At 38.6% G+C, this 19,429-nt stretch overlaps 1 protein-coding gene across 1 annotated transcript in view; it reads right to left on the reverse strand.

Annotated features, from left to right (window-relative positions):
• The window catches only part of RPA1 (replication protein A1), a 53,627-nt gene that overhangs the window by 28,841 nt on the left and 5,357 nt on the right, over nucleotides 1–19,429 (reverse strand). The window contains exons 2-5 of the mRNA XM_082678509.1: nucleotides 10,936–10,986; nucleotides 9,400–9,478; nucleotides 8,646–8,754; nucleotides 308–396 (exon numbers count right to left, since the gene is read on the reverse strand). Of these exons, the coding sequence (XP_082534635.1) occupies nucleotides 308–396; nucleotides 8,646–8,754; nucleotides 9,400–9,478; nucleotides 10,936–10,986 (328 nt within the window). The remainder of the gene's footprint in view (nucleotides 1–307; nucleotides 397–8,645; nucleotides 8,755–9,399; nucleotides 9,479–10,935; nucleotides 10,987–19,429) is intronic.

The raw sequence follows: 19,429 nt of genomic DNA on the forward strand, positions 1-19,429 counted from the left end.
GAGAACTGGAGAATTGCTTATCAGGGGGAAGAAAAAAAACCCCAAACATCTGGTCACAGAAGAGCCAGAAGTATGTACGACTGTTGTGTGTAGAGAAAAACAGAGGAGAGGTTTTCCTTTACAGAGTCCTACCATCATTTCTTCAGTATTGAAAAAAAAGAAAAACAATGAAAGAATAACCTGGTCACTAGACTCCCAAATCCCTAGTTTTAGTAAGAGTAACAAATCAAACTATATCAAAAGGAAGAATTCCAAATCTATGAAGAGGTATTCAACTGAGTGCTACAACCTGTCAAAAACATTTTACCTTCATTATAGGGCACTGGGTTGCCAATCTTTAATCCAACTTCTTCACCTGATTTCAAAACTTCTAACTCCATCAAAATAATCACTCTCCTACAAAGGCAAACAAATAGAAACATGTTAGAAAAAATAAACTCCGAAGACCTGCAAACGACAAGCTACTTAAAAAGCTTCCCCCAATAATCACTGTGATAAAACTAGTTCCCTTTGTCAATTGTTTTTCATTACTGAATAACTTGAGAAACATATGATATCAATTCCTACATAAACATTTCCCTTAATCTTTCATTGTATCATTATCAAGGGCTTTTATGATTGCAGGGTTTTCATTTCCCAGCTAGTTCCTTAATTAAAATGCAGTGTCCTTACTACATAACTGTATCTTCAAGGAGCAAATGATGTGGTAAGAATTTAGATTACTAAACCCAAGAATATGTGGCACAAGAGATGATCTGTTTTCAGAAACATATACTTTGCTGAACAATTACCTTTTCCCAGTGAAAACCATGACTACAGATATTTTTTAATTGTGATTACTATTAACTAAGAACTTCCAATTCTTTGTCCATCTTTAATTCTGATTAAAATCTTTCAATAACTTCTCAAGGACCTTTGGCCAAAAGTTAAAAGCCTTTTCACACAGCCTACAAGACAAGGCTCTGTAAGGTCTGGCCTCGCACTAACCTCTCCAGCTCATCTCGCGCCGTTTCCCCGTGGTGCTCTGCTCTCCACCATCTGTTTCCTTCCAGCTCTTGGTGTACATTCCGCTCTCTCCTGCCACAAGGCCTCTGTACACGCCGCTTTCTGATTGTGATGGTCTCTCATTCTGCCTCATCTAATATTCAGACGCTTCCTTAATCTTTGGTTTAGATCAGTTTTCTGTTATACTCCTTTCTACAGCCATCACTTCTTTCCTTCAGGTCACTTCTCTCAGGTTTAATTAATATATATTGGCATATAATTATTAATATTTGGGTTAATTATGGTCATTATTTGATTATTTACTCACATATGATATATTTTAGTTGTATATTCATTATTTATTATCTATTTCTCTTACTAAACTGCACTTTCAGTAATGGCAGGTATCCTCCAGCGTCTACTGTAGCAACTGGTCCACAGTCGTTGCTCAATACGTGCTTGAACAAGAACGTCACAATCACGCTCGCATTTTAAAGAGGACTGCAATATGAAGGAATCTGAGGGGAACACAACTGGAGGCAGGGGGAACAACAGAAGGAAGAACTGACCGGGCCTGAATTAGCACAGTTGAGACGGACATTAAATGTAGTAGATGGGAAATTCAATTCCCTGGTAGTCCAGTGGTTAGGACTCCATGCTTCCACTGGAGGGAGGACAGGTTTGATTCCTGGTCAGGGAACTAAGATCCTGCATGCCGCACAGTGCAGCCAAAAGGAAAAAAAAAAAGAGTAGATGGTCTGGAGCAATTATTTAAGCAATAATAGGCCCAACCTCATTGTGATGGATTCTTTAAATAGTCTGACTGCTGTAGTTTGGATTTTCACATGCAATTGATCAATTTGTGCTACCTTTATCAAGTTTTCGTAACAAGGTTATATTACTTCAATAAAATAAGCTTGAAACTATCTGTTTCTGAATATTACATACAGATTCACTATAAAAACTTTGATAGATATTTAGTGGTATTTTAACTACCTTCCAAAAGTATCCAAATTTTGGATAACATAGAAAAATGGAAGGCTTATTATCATTTAGCATTACCTTAATACCAAAACCTAAGAAAAAACCCACTAAAAAAACCCACTAATTTTATTTTGTAATATACATACGTCCTAACTGAAATATCAGCAAGAAGAATCCAGCGGCATATCAGAAGAATACACCAATATCAACTTACAGAAAACACAGATGACAAGGACACATTACAACTTTATAAAGATACAACCAGCAAAATCCAGACTACGGGAAACCGTGCATGAGGATGAAGTACAAATGACCTGGTTTCTTCAACAAACAAACACTAAGGGAGGAAAAAAGATATGCAGGAGGAACCTAGATTCATAGAGACTTAAAAGAACTATCAACCTACTGCAGTGAGAACTTTACTTTGGATTCTGATACAGACAAATTAATTACACACACACACAAATAGTTGGAAACTGAACAGTGACAGAATATTTGATATTTTAGGTGTAAAAATGGAATTTTTAAAAAAGAATTACTACCTTTTAAAGATATATACTAAAATATTTGTGGAGGAAATATATCCGAGATTTGCTTCAAAATCATAGAGGAGGGTAGATGTGGAAGGCATTTAGATAAAACAAGATTGGATATCAAGTGATAATCTGAAGATGGATAACAGGATATATAGGGATTCACATACCATATTCTTGAATGGACTTAGTATCAAATACTATGTAAATTTACTGCAGTTCTTTGTATTCCGAAAGGACTTTTGTTTTTTTTTTTTTGATACTTGAAAGAATATGGAAGAAGAATAATAAGTACGGAAGAATAAATATAGAAAAACTACCAGGTGGGCTTCCCTGGTGGTGCAGTGGTTAAGAATCTGCCTGCCAATCAATGCAGGGGACACACGTTCGCGCCCTGGTGTGGGAAGATCCCACATGCCGCGGAGCAACTAAGCCCGTGCACCACAACTACTGAGCCTGCGTTCTAGAACCCGCGAGCCACAACTACTTAGCCTGCATGCTGCAGCTACCGTGCGCCTAGAGCCCGTGCTCCACAACAAGAGAAGCCACCACAATGAGAAACCTGAGCACCACAACTAAGAGTAGCCTCCACTCGCCGCAACTAGAGAAAGCCTGCGCACAGCAACAAAGACCCAACACAGCCAAAAATAAACTAAAAAAAGAAAAAAAAAAGAAAGAAAAACCTCGAAGAAAATTTGGGGGGAGAAAAAAGTAAAGGAAGACATCGTCTGTAAGTTACTAAAATATTCTACAGATGATACTTTACCTGGAAACACTATGGCAGATGTAATTATCTGTGTTGATGAAGATGTGGAGAAACTGGAACCCTCATACATTGCTAGAGGGAATGTAAATTACTGTAGCCACTCTGGAAAATAGTCTGGCAGTTCCTCAAAAATTTAATCGTAAAGTTACCATTTGACACACAATTCTACTCCTAGATATATATAAAATAAACGGAAACATGTCCACACAAAAACTTGTACGCAAACGTCTACAGCATTATTCATAATAGCGAAAAGGTGGAAACAACCCTAACGTCCAAACAACTAGATAAACAAAATGTGACATATCTATACAATGGAATACTATTTGGCCATAAAAAGGAACAACGTACTGACATGTGGTACAACATGAACCTTGAAAGTATCATGCTTAGTAAGAGGCCAGCCACAAGGGACCACATATTATATGACTTCACTTATAAGAAATGTCCAGAATAAGCAAATCCTATAGAGACAGAAAGCAGATTAGTGGTTGTCTAGGGCTGGGGAGGATAGGGAGTTTGGGGGTGATATCTAAAGGGTATAGGGTTTATTTGGAGGGCAATAAAATATTCTAAAATTAATTGTGGTAATGGCTGCACAACTCTGAATATAGTAAAAACTATTTTACACTTTAAATAGATGAACTGTATGGTATATGGACTATATCTCAAGATGTCACCAAAAAAAAAAAAAGAAAGAAAGAAAAAACAAACTCTGGCACTGACACAAGACTAGACAAGCAGATCAAAGGAAAAGATGGCAAACAGAACAGAGTCAGATAAATGGAATACTAGTCTCTCTTTACCTCTTTTTGTCACCAACCATCAACTCTCCACATAGCTATCAAAATAATCTCTTGGAAACTTTAAAAAACTTAAATCAAATTGTACCAATACTCCCCTGCTCGAAAGCCTATAGCTTCCCATCACACTTAGAATAAAATAAGCTCCTTACTTCCATGGAAGCTTGGAAGCTTCCACTTCCAAGCTCCTTAAGTCTTCCATGATATGGACTAACCATTTGGGAAAAATTAAGCTAAATTCCTCCTTCGTACCCTATATCAAAGTAAACCTCATATCAAATCACTACATTGTACACCTGAAACTAATACAATACTCTCAATCAACTATACTTCAATAAAAAACAAAAATCAAAACCTTAAATAACTTAAAATAATCCCACTGCTTTTAAAACTAAAAAAAAAAAACCTCAGATGAACCAAAATCTATTTTAAAAAATCCACAGAATGTCTGAAGAACTAAGAAGTATTTTTAAATAACCCAGTCAGGAAGCTTCCTAAGCAAAATACAAAATTCAGAAGCCATAAAGAAAAAAATGGACAAAATTGACTAAACTTCTAAAAAATTCTTTAATTCCACATCACAAGACACCATAAACAGTCTATAAAGGTAGACTACAAGGTCTAATAAAGAATTAGCGAACAAAGAATTGATCTCCCTGATTTACAAAGCGCATCCTCCACATCTCCCTGAACACACACACGCAAAGGACAAAGTATATCATCAAAAGCTCTTCAGAGAAGAAGTAGGAAGAGTAAGTATATGAAAAGACACTTGACCTCACTAACAGGGGAATTTATTGTTTTATATATCTATTGTTTTCCTTTTATAATACAGAAATTTAAGTTAAAATAATGATGACTGGCAACTATTTTTTTAAAATCAGTAATATCTGCTATGTTGACAAGGTTAAGGGGAAACAAGTATTTTTCCCCCTAAAAACAGGTTTATTGAACACAGACCATAAAATTTATCCTTTAAAAGTATAATTCAGTGGTTTTTAGTATATTTACAGAATTGTGCAAGCATCACCACCACCTGACTTCAGAACATTTCTACCGCCCCAAAAAAGAAACCCTGTGCTCCACGGCGGTCACTCTCCATTCCCCCACCACCGGAAACCACGAATCTCATTTCTGTCTGTGTATTCGCCTATTCAGAAACAGGTACTCTTACCCAAGGCTCATGAGTATGTTAATTGGTATACTTTCTACAACAGACGTCCTTTGATCCCCACAACTCCTAAGAAATAACAGCATGAGCATGTAAAGATAAATGTACAAGGATGACTGCTAAAGCCCTGTTGGGAATAAACCTAAATGACCATCAAACCTAACTGACCAGGGCTTCCCTGGTGGCGCAGTGGGACATGGGTTCAAGCCCTGGTCTGGGAAGATCCCACATGCCGCGGAGCAACTAGGCCCGTGAGCCACAACTACTGAGCCTATGTGTCTGGAGCTTGTGCTCCACAACAAGAGAGGCCGCGACAGTGAGAGGCCCGCGCACCGTGATGAAGAGTGGCCCCCGCTCGCCGCAACTAGAGAAAGCCCACGCACAGAATCAAAGACCCAACACAGCCAAAATAAATAAATAAATTAAATAAATTTAAAAAAACCTAACTGGCCATCAAGGTAAGGAATAAACCTGGTCGTACACACACGGGTTCTCAGCAGAGGCAGGAAGGAACACACGGCATGTAGCCATGCTGAGGCGGTGAAATAAGGCAAAGCTCACAGGAGTGGAACTCCACCCTAGACTGCAGTGAATGGAGCTCGAGGTTTAGTATTCAACCACAGCAAAGCTCTCCACCCGCCCCTATACCATGCCCTAGAGGAGAGAAAAGTGGCTAGAAAGCACCACTCAAGCACTCCAAGGTAGCCTGGAGTGGAAGATAACAGGTCCCAAGTGGGAAGGTTGGCAAGGGGATGTACCTAGACTAGACTATGTCAGAGCAAATGAAGTCTGGACAGAACTGTCCACATTAAGCATGAACAAGATAAAAAGAAATAACATAGCAACAATGTAACACACAACAGTGTATAAAAATAAAAGGAACAGAAGAGGCAGAGACAATTAACAATCCCATCTAGAGGAAAGCATAAGCCAAGAAAGGGAATACTTCGCAAGTGTGGTGTACAAAATAAGACTAAGAATTCAATAAAAGTCAAAAGATGAGATGAAACAAGAGATTGAGAAGAAAAGGGCGCTTGAAAAGTTAAGGAAAAAACAGAACAAAAGCAGTATCATTATACATCTAATACTTAAACTATAAACATCAAGGAACAGAACAGAGAAAGCTAAAAACTGAACTATAATATATAATATGTTGGAAAATCTTAAATGAATCCAATGCACACATTAGAAAAAAGACTAGAGCAAACTGGAGACATACATGGAGAACAAAGTTATCCTGGAACTCAAATGAAACAGAAACATAAGTAAAAACTGGAACTCAAATGAAACAGAAAAGATCATTAAGGAATAACAGAACAATCTCATCAAAAAGAAAGAGCTAACTCCTAACTGCAGACTGAAAGGGCACCATGCACCGGCGGGGGAAAAAAAAAGGAAACCACTGACATTTGAGACATAGCCTGGTTAAGTTACTGAACTTGAAACATAAAGAATTCTTCCATCTAATCCACAGAATCCATTCAAGTTTCATAAGTTGTCTTAATGATATGCTTAATAGCAATAGGATCCAGTTCAGGATCACTTGTTGTATTTAATTATATCTCTTTAGACTCCATGAATCTGGAAGGACTCTTTTACTTTTATGCTTGAAATTTGAAAATCAGTTATTTTATAGAATGTCCCTCAATTTACCTGAGGCTTCCTCATGATTAGATACAGATTATGCATCTTTGGCAAGAATATAATAGTACTGATGCAATGTTCTTCCCACTGTATCCTACCAGGTAATACATGACTTCTGTTTGTCCCATTACTGGTAATGTTAACGTCAATCATTGGAATAAGGTGCTGTCTGCCAGCTTTCTCCACTGTAAAGTTGCTTCTTTTCCTTTTACAATTAATAATTATGCTCTGGGGAGGTACTTTTACCCTATAAATAACTTGTTCCTCCATCAAATTTTTACCACTTGTTTCAGCATCTGTGGTAGGCTAAATGACCACCCCCAAACAAAAGATATTCAAGTCCTAATCCCTGGAACCTATGAATGTTACCTTATATAGCAAAAAGGGACTTTGCAGATGTGATTAAACTAAGGATTGAAGTGGCAATTTTATCCCAGATTATCCGATGGGCCTTAAAAGCAACCACATATCCTTCTAAGAAGGAGGCAGAGGCAGACCTGGCATAGACAGAGAAGATGTAATGTGACCATGGAAGAAGGGATTGGAGTGATGCAGCCGTGAGCCAGGGAATGCTAGCAACCACCAGAAGCTGGAAGAGGCAAGGAATGGATTCTCCCAGAGATCTCCCAGAAGGAGCCGGGCCCTGCCAACACCGTGATCTCAGCCCGGTGAAACTGACTTCAACTTCTAACTTCCAGGGAAAATAATTTCTGTTGTTCTAAACCACCAAATTTGCAGTAATTTGTTACGGCAGCCACAGGAAACTTATATAGCACCTATTAATGTTTCCTGCCTGAATTAATACTATGACGGTTGCCAAATGGTGATTTTCTAATCCCATCAATCCATTTACATTTTTAGATGGCATTCTATTGTAAGAAAAAGCTTTCTGTTCCCCCCCCCCGTATTCATTTATTCAGTATGGACTTATGAATTCTTATTTTATTCAGTAGGTTGCAGTCTGTTACTATTTATTTATTTACTTATTTACTTTTAACTATTTAATTAATTAATTATTTATTTGGCTGCGCAGCGTCTTAGTTGTGGCAGGCGGGATCTTCGTTGCCGCGTGAAGGATCTTCGTTCCGGCATGAGGATCTTTCAGTTGCAGCATGCGGCATCTAGTTCCCTGACCAGGGATCGAACCCAGGCCCCCTGCATTGGGAGTGCAAAGTCTTAACCAGTGGACCACTGGGGAGTCCCTATTTTTATTTCGACTTTTAAATTGCCCTAGATTTGGCAAATATGACTCTGCTAGCCAACAAAAAACGTCATATTTCAGCAGTGGTTAATCAGGTGTGAATAACAGTTCTGTTCACCACTGTATCTCTAGCATGTAGCATCTTGTAGGTACTTAGCATACTCTGTCGGCTGAAGAAAGTGTTTACTATGAAAGATTCAAGACCGCAAAAAGGGCAGTGTTACATAATTAATTATATCTTCTTTTGCCCTAATAAGTGATCCCATTTCATTAAAAGATACTTAAAAAGAGACTCCTAAAATCAGTGCTGCTGAAGAGATTAGAAATGAGATTTCTGAATTCGGCTTTAATTTCCTGCTGTGAAATTTCCAGTTCAGTTCCATATTTTTCTCCTTTTGGTGCCACATTTTAGTTGCCTAAGTTCAGAACTCAATAGTTGTAAATTCTTAGCTGAAAGCTTTTCGACTTCTAATTGAATTTTGGCATCCAATGAACTTGTCTGTTCAAAAATTAGTCCCAATATACAACACAACAGAACAGAAAAAAAGATACCACATACCTTCCATCTTTCAGAGTGTTCACAATAAATCGGTTAATCTGGCAAATACAGTTGCTAGACAATTGTTCTTCCTCAACAAGACGGTTCAACTGTGTTGCCAACATGAAAGCTGAAAAGCACAGAGATTACTTCAGTCTCTAAAACATTTCAGTCATGACAATCTAAAAGCTGATCACACCTGTACCATTAAAGAAAAACAATGCCTTAAATATTAAAACTACTCAAATTCTGCATAGTGAAAAACAGTATTAATTTGCTGTGCATTAAACAGCTGCTGCTACTCTGAAATTAAGTATTTCTTAAAGTGCCCCAAATCATCTTTTCCATCATTCAGGTTTCATGACAAAGACTAAAAAATCTTTTCTAGGTCCTTCACCTTGTGACTAGAGACAGTAAGTATATACTCTGCAAATTCTCTCCTTTCTCCCTGTAAAGCTTCCAGCACAGAAATAAAACCCCAAAAAGACAAGTATAGGACAGCTAACCAATCATATTCACTAAATGTCAATATCATCCTAAGGGAAATTAATCAAAGAAAGCACAGAGCACCAGTTAGACAAAATTAAGCCAAGTGGCAGCTTTCCACTCGACCCAGTCTATTGTTAGAATGCTCTCTGCCAGCTGCAATTCTGTCCTTCCGAAGGCAGAGCCAAGCCAATGGAGACTTCTGGAATGCTCCAATTACTGCAATCAAAGTCTTGGCTGCGCTTTTATTATTTAAATATAAATTCCTAGATTTATACATCATACGTACAAGACAGAGTATTCAATCCATCACTCATAAGCACTCGATAACGGGGTGGATTATTCCCTGTAGCAATGGGACGGATGTTCTAGGAGAGAAAACATGATTCATTAGCCAGGCTGTCTGCTCAGTCCCCAGGGATCAGTAAACTTAAGTGGCAGGAGAGTGCATTCGCCATTAGTTCAACACAACTGAGAACTGCTTGCCCACTCTCGACACCTAAATCCAAGTAAAAGAAAATTGGATTTGATGATTCTCCCACCAACCTCTCTCTACTAACATTATTAAACATAACATAAACGAGAATAAAATAGGTTGCCAATACTCTTCTGTTCTCTCTCCCTTAACTCAAACTTGATTGAAAATTAATTTAAAAAAACATACAATAAGGCACCTAATATATGTATGGTACTATGTAGGAAACATGATAAAAATACAAAATGGAAGAAAAAATCCTTGCCCTGAAGAGGCTTATAACTGGGGTGGAGACGGAGGCAGAGAGACATAGCAGAGGTGTGCACATAATGACAAGACATTTATTCCAGCTTAAAGGAAATCAGAGGCAGCTTTCTGAAGAAAATGAAATACGGAAACAGCCTTAAGATGACTGGCAGGGAGGGACTTCCCTGGTGGCACAGTGGTTAAGAATCCGCCTGCCAATGCAGCGGACACGGGTTCAAGCGCTGGTCCGGGAGGATCCCACATGCTGGGAAGCGACTAAGCCCGTGCGCCACAACTACTGAGTCTGCGCTCTAGGGCCCACAAGCCACAACTATTGAGCCTGTGTGCCACAACTACTGAAGCCCACACACCTAGAGCCCATGCTCCGCAACAAGAGAAGCCACCGCAATGAGAAGCCCGTGCACTGCAACTAGAGAAAGCCCACAGGCAGCAACGAAGACCCACCGCAGCCAAAAGTTAATAAAATTTTAAAAAATAAAATAAAATAAAATAATAAAACTGGGAATGTTTGCCTTTAAAAAAAAGAAAAAAAGATGACTGGCAGGGAGTTTGGGAGTAACAGGGAGACAGACCATCAGGCTTACTGACTCACAATCTGCAAGTATGATCCAGGATTCCGCTCCTATTGATTTGTAAAATTCTCACTAAAATTTGAGAACCCCTTAAATGAATGATAGGGTTAATGAAGAATTTTAAGCAGACAAGTTCCTGTCAGGTAGATCTCTCCAGAGGCCACATGTAAGGCAGATCTGAGCAAGAAAAACCCCAGGGCAGAAAGACAACCAAGGAGGCAGAAGTACTGATGTGCAGCGCTACAGTATCCACCAACTGTGGAAAGAACAGAAAGGCCAAGCCTCAAATGTGAACCTCCAAAGGTCAAACTCTGGCTGACGCAACGTTAAAAGTAAAGCCTGGTTCCTCTCTCAGAGTTACAACACGGACTGGACTATTTTTGTGATGATGAAGAGAATTTTGTCAAGTGGACACACTTCCTGAAGTGGACTGTATGTCCTCTATCAAATGTAATTTATAATTATATGTAAGTTTAAAAAACGTTTGACATAAAAATATGTAGGTACTCACAATGACTTGGAGAATGGGTTTTATGGCTGTAACTCCCTGTTGCATTATGGCCTGAAAAAGTAAAAACAGATGCTTATGAGACAGGCACTCAAATCATGATTAAAACTTGACATATTTTTAATTTGGTGTCTGGAATAAAACACAGATGACATTATTAAAAGACCCTTTTCAGAGCTTATCATTTGAAAATCTACTTTAAGTTTTATCACTCTGGACAAATCATAAAATCGTAAAAGTGGGATTCATACTTACCAACAAGGATACTACATCTAAAAAGCTGGCATCGCGTATGTACTCATTATTCATAATAGCACATTTATTTTCCTACACTGCCCATTAATAGGGAATCAAACAAGTAAGTACAGCAAATCCTTAAAACAGAATATTATGCAGCCTTAAGAAGATATTTCTAGGGACTTCCCTGGTGGTGCAGTGGTTAAGAATCCACCTGCCAATGCAGCGGACACAGGTTTGAGCCCTGGTCCAGGAAGATTCCACACGCTGCGGAGCATCTAAGGCTGCAAGCCACAACTACTGAGCCTGCACGCCACAACAACTGAAGCCCACGTGCTACAACTACTGAAGCCCGTGCGCCTAGAGCCCATGCTCCGCAACAAGAGAAGAAGAGAAGCCACTGCAATGAGAAGCCCGTGCACCGCAATGAAGAGTAGCCCCAGCTCGCCCCAACTAGAGAAAGCCTGCACGCAGCAACAAAGACCCAACGCAGCCCAGAAAAGAAAAAAAAGATGTTTCTATACCACTGGTTGCCTCTTGTGAGAGGAATTGGGTGCTGCGGGACATGTGTGGGAGGCAGACCTTGCACTACATCCTCTTTTATACTTTTTGAATGTTAAATCTCACGACTCTATTAGCAATTATAAAAATAATTTCTAACGAAAGCAAAATAACTATTAATCAGGCTTTTAGTTCGTTTTTAAAAAGGCATCATTTAAAGGTAACCATCAGAAAAACTAGCTAGCTAAAACTCGTTGTCTGACGTCTGCTTTTGCCCATGCTGAAATAAGTGATACCAGACTAGCTCTTCCAACCATAAACTAAAAACTGGACAAAAATATAAAAACTGTTTTCAAATACCAGGCAACAGGTAGAACAAGACTGTGATCCCTGAAAGGAAAACAAATGAGTTTCTGCAGAGAGGCACTTTTGGACCATAGCACAGGGAAGGGAACCCAAAAAGAATACAGCAGTCCTGCTGAGCACAGATCAGTTTGGGGAGGTGCCTTATCTGGACTTCCTGGATGCAGAGTACCCGACAGGAGGGAGCTACATAGAGAAAGAGCTTCAATAACCTATGCAGGGGTTCCCTTGAGTTTTTGGCTGAGTTCTAAGTTGTGCATACACAGGATGAGGTGCCACAGACCAGGTAAAGATTAGAGAGATACAAGCTGAAAAATTACTGGCGCTCACCCAGGCTAGAATACATTTGAGTTCCAATTAGCCATTTGAGTGGAGAGAACTCAATAAACACCTGGTGCATTCAGTAGAAACCCCAGAAAGGCCATGCTTTAGAAATAGACTAAACTATTCCCAAAGTAAAAGCTACTCTAGACCCACTACAGTCTCAAAGGGCTCAGCTGATCTGCAAGTAAGTTAACAGTCTGCCAGAACAACTCAATATTCTCTATACACATAATCTAGACACTGAACAACGTATTGTTCTTAATGTCCATTGCCATCTGGGGTCCCAAGACCTTTTCAGAGGGTACATAAGTTGAAAACTATTTTCATCATAATAAACAAGCTTTTGTCCTTCTCACTCTCATTCATTCAATACAATGAAAAACTGGCTGAAGGACTAATAAAACTATACTATTACCACTTATGAATGTCTACTGGATGAAAAATCAGTAATAGAAATCACAGCAGTTCCACTTTCTAATAATAAAGCAACTTGTTGAATTAAAGAACAAGATACATCATGAAGACTGAGTTAATATCTCTTCCGCAGAATTCTACTTTTGCCTTATGAATGGATGAATAGATAGATGTGGTTGGACTGGCTGCTTTGCTTGTGTTCATCTCCTATCAGTACCAACTAATCATCTAGTAAGATCTTCTTTCATGTGAATGCTTGACGACAAACACAGACTATGCTGAAATATTCCAAGTGTTGAATCACTTACAAAACTCATGGTTTATCCTGAAACAGCTGTGTTGACATTTGCACTGATGGTGCAAAGCAGTGGTAGGTAAAACTACTGGTGCCTTAGCCGAGTTACTATAGTAGTAGTCACTGTATTCTTCACTGCCCTGAACACACTGGGGAGGGGAGTTTCACTAAAAAAAAAAAAAAAAAAAGAAAAGAAAAGAAACTTGAAGAAATAAAATTATTACATTAAATCGTAACCTTGAGGACAAAAAAATTTTAATATGCTATGCAACCATACAGAAAGTATGCCAAAGTGCTTCTGCTGAAGTATGGCTGCGGCCTTGAGGAAAAGCACTGCTACAACTGTTCGAGCTTCAAGTTGAACCGGCCGTTTTTTCCTCACGGAACGTCATTTTAACTTGAAAGGGCAAACGACAAACTGTGGTTATTCAGACTTGGGAATTTAGTGGATATCTTCTCAAAAATAAAGTGAGACAATTAACTGTATTTGTTGCCAATGATAAAAGAGTTTTCTAATGAAAATCAGGACTTTCGAAAACTTGTATTCACCAGCTTCCTAATACTGACTTTTCTTAATTAAATCAGTAATGATGTTAATAAGCATGAATTTTTGTCATATAACAAAATATATCAACATTTGGAAGATCTGTAAAATGCAATGAACCGATATTTTCCAAATGACCGAAACATGGCGTTACAGATAATGCATAGGTAGAAGATCTATTCAAAATGGAAGACCGGCCAAATCCACATTCCAACTAACGTTTAAGAAACTACCATTTGTTGAGTTTTGATACAGTGTTAAAGGAAACCCGATTTTCTATTCAAAACACTTCTGACACCAAATGTGTGGGTTTTCCACATGAAACAATTCTCTGCAGACACCAACTGGGCGTCTCACAAGTCAACTTAATTTTGACACTAACTACCCAGAATTAGAGTAGACCCCACAGGTTAAGGGCTCAGTCCCACAAGACTGTCCAAGTGCCCACTTCATACACTAATCTCAAGTAGTGGGTCCCCAGGTGGCCCAGTTTACACTTGTTTGACTTGGCTACAAATTGTGGGGACTTCCTGGGAGTCCCTCACAGAACTCAGGGAAACACTTTACTTAGTATTACTGGTATATTATAAGAGATAGTTAAAAGGATACAAATGAAAATCAGATGGAGAGGCACATAAGACAAGGTCTGGATGCCCAAGCACAGGAGATTCTGTTCCTGTGGAGTCTGGGGGTGTGCCCCCTCCCAGCATGGAGATGTGTTCACCAAACTAGAAGCCCTCTGCATTTTGTTGTTTAGGGATTTTTCTGAAGGCCCCATTACATAGGCATGATTGATTAAATTGTTGGCTATTGGTGATTAGCTCAATCTCCAGCCTCTATCCTGTGGGGTGAGGTGTAGAGCAGAAAGTTCCAACCCTTTAATCACATGATTGGTTCCTGGCAATCAACCCCTATCCTGAAGCTACCCTGGAGCCCACCAAGAGTTACCTCATTATACCTCAGGTATGGCTGAAAGGGGCTTATCGTAAATAACAAAAAAAGCTCCTCCCACCCTATCACTCAGGAAATCCCAAGGGTTTCAGGAGTTCTGTGTACCAAAAACTGGACAAAGACCAAACATATATTTCTTATTATGTTACAAGGATCAGCGAAGAAGCCTGAAAAAGGCTATTAAAATCCTCCTCCTTTTTCCAACTACATATTTGAAGCCAGATTTCCTCCATATAGTTCGACCAAAAAAACCATATATCCATATACTGAACGCAGAAGCTGGTATGAAAATCTAGCTGTCACGTCTTCTAGTAAGCCAGATATTAAAGCAATGTGCAAAAATGTAAAACAATGTCACTTTTCTATTTGTTTTGAACTATATAACGGTTTTTCCTAAAACATGTTATTTATGTTAACAGATGAGTTTATTGCTATTTTTTTTAATTTTTTTTTTATTTATTTTTTTTATTTTTGTGGTACGCGGGCCTCTCACTGCAGTGGCCTCTCCCCTTGCGGAGCACAGGCTCCGGACGCGCAGGCTCAACGGCCACGGCTTACGGACCCAGCCGCTCCGCGGCATGTGGGATCTTCCCGGACTGGGGCACGAACCCGTGTCCCCTGCATCGGCAGGCGGACTCTCAACCACTGCGCCACCAGGGAAGCCCCTATTGCTATTTTAAATGAATAAATATTTTAAAGATATCTGTTATAATTTCAAATATGGTAAGGGAGATATAACCCACAAAAACAAAAGCTTTGGGGGGGGCATTCAGTGATTGTTTACAAATGAGAGGTATTCTAAAATCAAAACATTTGAGAACCACTGTTTTGGACCAAACATTTGTGTCCTGACGCCACCTCCCAATTCATATGTTGACGTTCTAACCCTCAGTGTGAGAGTATCAAGAGATGGGGTCTTTCGAGGCAACTACTTTCAGATGAGGTCATGAGGGTGGAGCCACCATAATGAGATTACTGTCCTTATAAAAAGAGGGACTTCCCTGGCAGTCCAGTGGTTGAGACTCTGCGCTTCCACTTCAGGGGGCACGGCTCGATCCCTGGTCACGCAACTAAGATCTTGAATGCCACGAAGTGCAGCCAGAAAAAAAAAAAGAGAGGAAGAGACACCAGAACTCACTCTCTCCCGACACAAAGAAGAGGTCATGTGAGCACAGTGAGATGGCAGCTGCAAGCCAGGAAGACAGCCCTCACCCAGAACTAAATCTGCTGGTGCCTTGATGGATTTCTCAGCCTCTAGAATTGTGAGAAATAAATCTGCTGTTTACATCACCTAGCCTATGGTATTTTGTTATAGTAGTCCAAGCTAGGATGTGTTGCCTTAAAACAATCATTAAAACATAAAGCATCGCTAATAAGCCAACAGTGGAAATAAATTTTAATCATAAAAAATACTCAAATAATCCAAAAGTCGGGAAAAGTTAAAAAATAGAAAAAGAATAGATGGGACAAATAAAAAAACAAGCAGCAAAAGGAAAACTTAAACCCAAACTTGTAATTATATTAAGTGTAAATGGTTCAAGTACTCCAATTAAATGGAAGAAATTATTGTAATGAATAAGAAAGACCCAGCTATTTGCTTTGTACAAGAAACGCACTTCAAATATAAAAAGGCAAATTAAAAATAAAATACTGGAAAAAGATATATCATTAAAAGCAGGCAAAGTAGACTTCAGGACAAGGAATATTACCCGGGATGAAAAAGGACATTTCATAATAATAGGGTTGATTCCTAAAGGAGACACAATGGGGACTTCCCTGGCGGTCCAGTGGTTAAGACTCCGCACTTCCACTGCAGGGGGCATGGGTTCAATCCCCAGTCAGGGAACTAAGATCCACATGCTGCACAGCACGGCCAAAAAAAAAAAAAAAGACACAATGATAAATGTGGTCACCTAACCACAGGGTTTCAAAATACATGAAGGAAAAACTGACAAAATGAAAAGGAGAAACAGACAAATCCACTATTATAATTGGTGGTTTCAACATTCTTCTCTCAGTAATTGACAGGGCAAATAGACCAAAAAATATAGAATTAAGAATATAGAAAACTTAAACTATCAGTAAACTTGACCTAATTAGATCATCTAACAACTGCAAAATACACATTCTTTTAAGTGTACCTGGAACATTTTCATCAAGATAGTGCATATACTGGGCAGTAAAACAAATCTCAATAAATGTTGAAAAGTTGAATTCATACAGAGTACGTTATTTGACCACACTACAATTAAACTAGAAATTAATAACAATATGATATCTAGAAAATCTCCAAATACTTAGAAGTTAAACAATAACCTTCTAAATAAACCATCTGTTGAAGAAGAAATCACAAGAGAAATTAGAAAGTTATTAACAGAATGAAAATTAAAATACAATCTGTCTAAATTTGTGGGATGTACCTAGAGCAATGCTTAGAAGGGAAAATACAGCTTTAAATGCTCCTATCAGAGAAGAAAAAAGCTCCCAAGTCAATTATCTAAGATTCCACCAAAAGGAGCCAGAAAAAGAATAAATTAAATCCAAGTACACAGGAGGAAAGAAATAATAAAAGAGCAAAAATCAATGAAATAGAAAATTGATAAATAATAGGAAAAACACAACTGAACCAAAAGCTGGTTCTTTGAAAAGATCAATAAAATTGATAAACTTCTAGCTAGTCTGGTCAAGAAAAAGAAAACACACATTCTCAATACCAGGAATGAAAAAGGCATCACTATAAATCATACATATATAAAATTTTATATATATTTATATAATAAGGGAATATCAGGAAATTTATGAAACAACTTAGATTAAATGGATAAGTCCCTTAAAAAAACCCACAAATTATCAAAACTACATAAAAATACAGAAAATCTAGATAATTCTACATCTATTAAAGAAATTAAATTTATAATTTAAAATATTCCTAAAGAGAAAACTCTAGGTCCAGATGGCTTTACTGGTAAATTCTATCTAACACTGAATGACAAAAAACACCAATCCTGCATAAATTATTTCAGGAGATAGAAGACAACACTTTACAATTCATTGTATGATGCTAGCTTTACTCTGATAGAAAAAACACAGTCATTGTAAGAAAGAAAAATTACAGATCTATATATCACTCATCAATAAAGATGTAAAAATCCTCAACAAAATATCAGTAAATCAACCATAGCACTATATAAAATGTATATAATATGTCATGACCATGTGAGGTTTATTCCAAGAAGGCAAGGTTTACTCAACATTCAAAAATCTATTATTGGGCTTCCCTGGTGGCACAGTGGTTGAGAGTCCGCCTGCCGATGCGGGGGACGCAGGTTCGTGCCCCGGTCCGGGAGGATCCCGCATGCCGCGGAGCGGCTGGGCCCATGAGCCATGGCCGCTGAGCCTGCGCGTCCGGAGCCTGTGCTCCGCAGCGGGAGAGGCCCACGTACCGAAAAAAAAAAAAAAAAATCTATTATTGTAGTCTGTCACATTAACAGAATAAACAAGAAAAACCACAACCATCTCAATAGATGCAGAAAAAGCATTTGACAAAATTCACCATTTATTCATTATAAAAAGTCTCAGCAAATTAGGAATAGAAGATAGGGTTAAACTGATAGCAGGCATCTACCAAAAAATCTAATTACCAATCACACTTAATGGCAAAAGACTGAATGACCTCCCCTAAGATCAGGAACAAGGCAAGGATATAACTCTCATCACTTTTATTAAATATGGCAGTAGAGCTCCTAACTAATGCAACAAGACGAGAAAAAGAAATAAGGGCATAGGGACTTCCCTGGTGGTCCAGTGGGTAAGATTCTGAGCTCCCATCGAAGGGGGCCCGGGTTTGATCCCTGGTCGGGGAACTAGATCCCACCTGCATGCCACAACTAAGAGCCCACATGCCGCAACTAAGAGTCCACATACCACAACGAAGATCCCATGTGCCACAACTAAGACCTGGCACAGCCTAAATAAATAAATATTTTTTTAAAATATATTTTAGGGCTTCCCTGGTGGCGCAGTGGTTGAGAGTCCGCCTGCCGATGCAGGGGACACGGGTTCGCTCCCCGGTCCGGAAAGATCCCACATGCCGCGGAGCAGGTAGGCCCATGAGCCATGGCCGCTGAGCCTGCACGTCCAGAGACTGTGCTCCGCAACAGGAGAGGCCACAACAGTGAGAGGCCCGCGTACGGCAAAAAAAAAAAATATATATATATATGTATATTTTTAAAAAGAAATAAAGGCATAAAGATTGAAAAGTAAATAATAAAACTGTCTTTATGTGCAAATAGTCATGTATGTAGAAAATCCTAAGGCATCTACAAAAAGCTACTAAGTCAATTTACCGAGTTTTCAGGATACAAGGTTAATATGCAAAAATCAACTGTATTTTTATATACTGCCAATTAACAACTGGAAAATGAAATTTTTAAAAATACCATTTTAATATCATTAAAAAAACCTAAGTCTAACAATACATATGCAAGATTTGCATACTGAAAACTACAAAACCCTGAGAGAAATTAAAGAAAACCTAAGTAAATGAGAGATACAGCATGTCCATGGTTTGAAAGATTCAATGTCTGTAAGAAGCCAACTGATCCCAAATTGATCTATAAATGTAATGTACTATCAATCAAAATCCCATCAGGCTTTATTAGAAATTGACAAGCTGATTCTAAAATATATATGAAAATATAGAGAACCTAGATTCAGTAAAACAATTTTGAAAAAGAATGAAGCTGGAGAATTTATACTACCCAATTTCAAGACTTACTATATAACTACAGTTATGAAGACAATGTGGTACTGGTGTAAGTACTGACATATAGAGCAATGGCAGAATAGGCATTCTAGATATAGACCCA

Source organism: Grampus griseus (assembly GCF_964374135.1).
Source record: "Grampus griseus genome assembly, chromosome: 20".
Taxonomy (NCBI): Eukaryota; Metazoa; Chordata; class Mammalia; order Artiodactyla; family Delphinidae; genus Grampus; species Grampus griseus.